General features: G+C 41.9%; 1 protein-coding gene across 1 annotated transcript in view; it reads right to left on the bottom strand.

The window, feature by feature from the left end:
• MBD2 (methyl-CpG binding domain protein 2) overlaps positions 1 to 326 on the bottom strand; it is a 65541-nt gene extending 65215 nt beyond the window's left edge. Inside the window, exon 1 of the mRNA XM_044921321.1 lies at positions 3 to 326. Within this exon, the coding sequence (XP_044777256.1) occupies positions 3 to 250 (248 nt within the window). The 5' untranslated portion in view covers positions 251 to 326. The remainder of the gene's footprint in view (positions 1 to 2) is intronic.
• Between the last annotated feature and the right edge of the window lie 5847 nt (positions 327 to 6173).

Raw genomic sequence — 6173 nt, 5'->3', positions numbered from 1 at the left:
GGCCACGGCCCCGGCCCCGGCCACGGCCACAGACGCCGCCGCCCCGGCCCGCCTGCTTCCACCGCCCCCGGCCACGGCCGCCGCCCCGAGCGCCTTCCCTGCGCACGCCGCTCACCGGGGACGGGGCGAGCGCGCTGCCCTGGCCCCCCTGCTCTATGGCGGAGTCGCCGCCAGCGCCGCTGCCGCCCGCCGCGCTCTCCCCCTCCTCCTGCTCCGGGCAGCAGCGGCCTCCCCCCGGGTGCGCGCGCATCCAGCCCCCTCCCCAGCCGGCGCTGCGCTTCTTCCGTAACCGAGCCCTTGGAATCCCGGAGACCCGCCCCGCCCGCAGCGCGGCGCGCGGGGGACGCGCGCAAGCATCATAGAGCGGACGCGCACAGAGCGGCCCTCCCGCTCGGGGCGTGGCCCCGGCCACCGCCTCTTAGGTCCTCCAAGCGCTCTGGGCGGCCATATTGTCTCCACCTCCTCGAGGACACGCCCCCGACCCCACCCGCTCCGCCCCCGGCCGCGCCCTTCCGGCCCCCACCCCCACGGTTTGTGCAGAGCCCGGAAGGCGGGTCGGGTACGGAGTCACTTGCGGAGGAATGTCAGAAGGACTGCGGTTAGTTTATTTCCTGTAGGGTTAACTTCCCTCTCTATATGATTTTATCCACGTTTGCTTCCCAATTAATGAACAACAAAATATCTCATTTTATATTCACTAACTCAACAATTCATTTAAGGAGGTAATAGCTACCCAATACCCCCTTTCTCGCCTCTCTCTACCAAAACTTGCCAGGGAGCTCAGATTGAAGAAGTGGGTCAAAGTGTCCCATTAGGTGAATAGAATATCACTGTGCTCGAAAGTCTGGCTTCTGGGTTTAGGTCCCTGGATTGATTATCCTCCAGAAACTTTGTAAAGCTATAAGAAGAAAAATGGCAACCTGGAACATTCCCTCCACTTCTACGGGATTTACCCCTAAATTTTTAAAATGACCAGAACCCCTGAATCCACCTAGAATTTACCATATTTCTGAAGACTTTTTCTTAATTTAGACTTCCTTGTGTAATGGCCTTTGACAATTATCAGTGGCCTTTGGCTTGGTAAATACTCCCTTGAAAGACTAACCTAACCCACTGTGACAACCTTTTCGGAATCTGTGTGGAATTCATTTGGATCTGCCAACTCATTCAGGATTGAGTTTAAAGAATAGTGCCAAGCTGATTAAGAAAACTGATTTAAATTCCGGAGAAGCACATTTTCTATGTGATGCTTAATACTTACAGAAATGTACTATCGAAATTCAAGATGATAGCTGAAGAACTGTTTGGAAGACTGAAAAATGTAATGCACATTTTATCAGAATGACAATAAATTTCAGTCTTTGTACACATAGGACTTAAAAGTTGAGGGCCGAGTTCAATGTATAGAAAAAAATGACTAATGGAAAATCAAAATTTATTTTGATAAAGTAATTCATACACACAAATTTGACTCTGAGCTTAACCTTAGATCTCTTTTTGATGTCTTTGATTTGAGATACATTAAGTTATAGGTTCCTTCCAAGAAAACAATGTAGAAATGTGTCCAGCAAAAGAGTTGGAAATTCAAGTCAAACCAGTAGAGTGGTCAGTTCTGGAGTTGTGTTTTTAGAAGTCATCTTGGGAAAGTGATAATTGAAGGAAACTCTGCAAGCAAATAAGATCTCCAAGGAAGAACATATATGGCTAATAATAATAATAGTAATTTATTTATTTATTTTTAAAGATTTTATTTATTTGACAGAGAGAGACACAGTGAGAGCAGGAACACAAGCAGGGGGAGTGGGAGAGGGAGAAGCAGGCTTTCCGCTGAGCAGGGAGCCTGATGCGGGGCTCGATCCCAGGACCCTGAGAGCATGACATGAGCCGAAGGCAGACGCTTAACAACTGAGCCACCCAGGTGCCCCAAAAATAACAGTAATTTAAAAATAATAAAAACAAAAAGTGGACCAAGAATTAAATCTTAAGGAACACCTACAATTTGGCTTAGGTGAAGGAGTTAAAGTCAGAGAAAAATGAGATCAAAGTTTGGATGACAAACACTCTGTAAGAGAAAGGGTTTTGATTTTCACACCTAATTAAACCTAAAGGATAAACAAAGCAAAAATCTCAGTAAAAACGATTGTTGAGAAAATACATGGGAAAAGATATACTTTTGGAAGTTTTTATTTTTCCATGCTTTGTCATGGAAAGGCTATATAGATCAAGTGGTATAATGGATATAAAAACCATGTTTAAAGGAATAAATTACTATGAATTCAAGGTAATTACTTTGACTTCTACTACCAGATTCCATTTACTAAATCATAGTTTAATGTTCCCTCCATTAAGAAAAAATCCCACTTTGGGGCGCCTGGGTGGCTCAGTCGTTAAGCGTCTGCCTTCGGCTCAGGTCATGATCCCAGGGTCCTGGGATCGAGCCCCGCATCGGGCTCCCTGCTCCGCGGGAAGCCTGCTTCTCCCTCTCCCGCTCCCCCTGCTTGTGTTCCCTCTCTCACTGTGTCTCTCTCTGTCAAATAAATAAATAAAATCTTTAAAAAAAAAAAAATCCCACTTAGGTATTTCAAAAGCTTTTCTGGGTCACAGTTGAATTTTTCTGCTGTGATACCATGAAGCAAAGTATAATTTTTATTTTTTTATTTTTTTATTCTCCCACTAAAGGAAGAAAGAAATCTAATTAAACATTAAATTCTTACAGGGTCTGGATTGAGACCCTAAAGGTATTGAGAAAATGTGCTAAATACTTAAAAGATAGATCACTTTGTTTCCCTTAAAATATTGGACAAATAATACACCACTTATGGGAAAATGCATTTTATATCACTCCTTGATGAATGGCAATGTTGTTTTTCTCAAGCAGTAGAATTGTGACCAAATTTTTCAGTTTTATCTCTCTTACAGTGGAAAAGGTCTTGCTAGCCTTACTTTATGGCAAAAGTGAAAAACAACGAGGGAGAATTAAGTATGAGATCTGGTCCATTAAACAAACAATAGAGATTTAACCACCTCTGATCTCTGCTTCCCAGGTGTAAAAGCAGGTGCTGAAACACCAGCTGTCACCCCTGGAAAACTATCCATTCTTTAAAGTGTTTTCTCCTTTATTGTTTACCTGGTAAAACTGAGGTTAAGCCCTTAAAGAAAAGGCAGTTCCCAAGAAAGACACTGTGCCTGTTAGTTTATGTTTTAATTAAGAAAAATAGAACAAATTCAGTGAATAAACTAAAATGACCTGTTGGGAGGTGATGCCTGTTTTGAGATCTATATATTTTATTGACAAATATACGACCTACATTTGAATTTATGAGTGTAATGAGATACTGAGTAAAAGACTGATTTAAACATCAGAAAATACTTACTTTTTCCCATGAGCATATTTGGATCAAGTGACGACAGGAGCATCACTTTCCTCTTTTACAGAGCTCAAGAAGCATGGTCAGAATTTATCAAGATATTAAATACAAGCGAGGGCATAGCCAAAAAACATTTTCCAACTCCAATTAGCAGGTTTTATGATTCACTGAGTTGGCCCAACTACTGTTCACCTAATTCCCAAGCAAAATGACATGCTGCTGGCCTGGCCTGTCAGGAAGCCGATTGACACTTTCAAGTACATGCAGGATAAATAAAGATTTTTTTAATTGCTTTCCACTTGGAATGACTACAGAGGAATCTTACACTGCAGAGTTCAAACTGAAAAAGAGAAGAGTTAATTACTTGAAAGGCAAGAGAAAACAAGGAGAGGTAAATTTTGAACCAAGGAAATTTATTTCAGAAAATGGTTTCTGGTACTTTAAAACTGTTCTGCTCCTTGTTACATTAGCTATAGGTAAGTGGCTGGTATTAAGTGTTCAGGATTAAGGGATGGAGAGATGCTTATTTGATTTAACTTCCTAAAAATAGAAAACACCATGCTACCAGTAAAAAGAAAATACTCTTTAGGTTTCAGAGCCCCGGGGTACCACTTAACACGCTAAATGGTGGTTTTTAACCTTAATTCTGGCTGCAAAACACCAGAATGCTGGGACACATGATCCATGAGAAATGAGGGCTGAATGTGGGTGGTGTTTACCAGAGGGGGAGGGACAGCAACCAAATAAATAGAGAAATGCATCTTGCCAGCAGATTTCATGATGTAAGTGGCTTTCACCTATGTCTCTGGAAGTAGCAGAGCTAGGACTAAAGCCCAAGTCTCTTGACCCCAAGTTCAGAGTCTTGTGTGCTTAGCTGCTTTCAAACTGCCATATTATCTCTGGCTTCTTCACCCTGGAATTTGCTCCTTTGTTTCCACCTCCACCCCCACCTCAGTGCCTTTCTTTTAGACATCATTTCATCCAAGGAGCCTTTCTTAACTCCCCAATACCTCACTCCTGCACTCCCTGGGCTGTGTGCTACCATTAGGTATTTCCCCCTTCCATTTATCGTAATTAGTTGTTTCATTGTCTTTCCCCCTACCAACCTAGAAAGCTGTTCTTCATCTTCACCATGGCATCCCCCTGCAGAGTAATAACAGCTGTTCTAGTCAGGAAATGTGATTAGGTTTCCATGTCCCAAGAGATATTTAACAATAAATTTGACTTAATTAAAGGTGGGCTTAAATTCACTTTACAAACATGTTTGATTATAAGATAGTTATAACATTTTCTTTACAGTAGTCTCTTCTGCATGAATTGAAAGTAATTTTATTCATCAGTTCCTCAAAAAGGTTGTGGAATATGTACCATAAAAGACTTAATCACAAAATGAGACTGTACTTCTAAACAACCATTTGTGAATTTGTGTATTTATCTACATTTATGTTTCTGCTCTTTGACTACAAATAAGATGATTCCTAATATTCTCTAAAATAATGTACACACACATATATTTCAATGTCTTTTGTTTATTGTGGAATCCTTTACAAAGTTTTCCTCAGAGTATTTTCTTTTTGGTTTTGCTAATTTCTAATTTACCCCTAGTCTGTGGTTTTAGCATAGCTTTAAAAAAAAAAAAAACTAATAGGGGCACCTGGGTGGCTCAGTCGGTTGAGCGTCTGACTCTTGGTTTCAGCTCAGGTCATGATCTTTTGGTCATGAGATCCAGCTCTGCATTAGGCTCTGCACTTGCAGGGAGTCTGCTTGAAGATTCTCTCCCTCTGCCCCTCCCCCAAGCCGCTCACTCACTCTCTCTCTCTCAAGTAAATAAATAAATCTTTAAAAAAAAAAAACTAATAGAGCCCATGACTTGGCCTAATGATCCCATTCTGAATTACTTTCAGACTTTATATCCCAACTCTTCGTCTACCTCAAGACTAAGTTCATCACAGTTATACAGTTAATCTTGAGTCCTCATATTGCTTATTTCTAGGCATCTATTATTCATGTCACATATTCTCTGCATAGCTTGGAAGTCTGTCTGCTGGGGTGGAAAATGGGAAGAGCAGTGATCAGGCAACTTTCTCTGTCACAAACTGGGAGAGACACATTGCTTAGTCTAATCCAACACCCATTACCAACTTCACTATATAGAGCCTAGGAAATCTAAATACTCACCCTGCCAGGCTAGTTTAAGTGAGAACAGGGGAGAGCTGGGAGTGATTCTGAAAAAAGTTTTTACTTCTCTAAAACAAAACAAAATAAAACAGGGTTAGCTCTATCCTCTTCCCTTTGTTCCTGCCTTGAATATTGACATGATTTCTTGAACCGTGATAGCCATCCTACAACTATGAAGCAAGGAACACAAAGATAAAAGGCAAGCACCGTAAGAATAGGAGAGCTAGAGGATGGAGAACTTGAATGAACTTCCTGAGCAGCTGAACAAAGTCTTGCAACTATTTATCTCCAGGCTGCTGTATTATATGAGAAACTAGGCCATTTTTGGATTAAGCCACTGTTGGGTTCTTAGACAACTGCAGCAGAAAGCATTCTTTACTGAGATACAATTCCTTCCCTCAATGTGTATGTCTTACTGAAAACCAGGCAGCTCCCAAGCTTAAAACCCCTGGGTAAGAGATTGCAAAGAGTGAAGGAGAGAGTCAGAAGGCGAAAGAGCAAAAGAGCAAAGGAGAATAGTTGGTCAACCATGCCCCAGCAGTAGCAGATCACAATCTCCCTTTCTTACTCTGATGGAAGGAAAAGCATTCCAAGGGACCACCTCTACCTCAGCTCTAATTCTTCTTG

This window comes from Neomonachus schauinslandi, chromosome 14, assembly GCF_002201575.2.
Source record: "Neomonachus schauinslandi chromosome 14, ASM220157v2, whole genome shotgun sequence".
NCBI lineage: Eukaryota > Metazoa > Chordata > Mammalia > Carnivora > Phocidae > Neomonachus > Neomonachus schauinslandi.
Note: the sequence above shows the minus strand (reverse complement) of the source record. Positions and strands in the feature narration are given on the sequence as shown.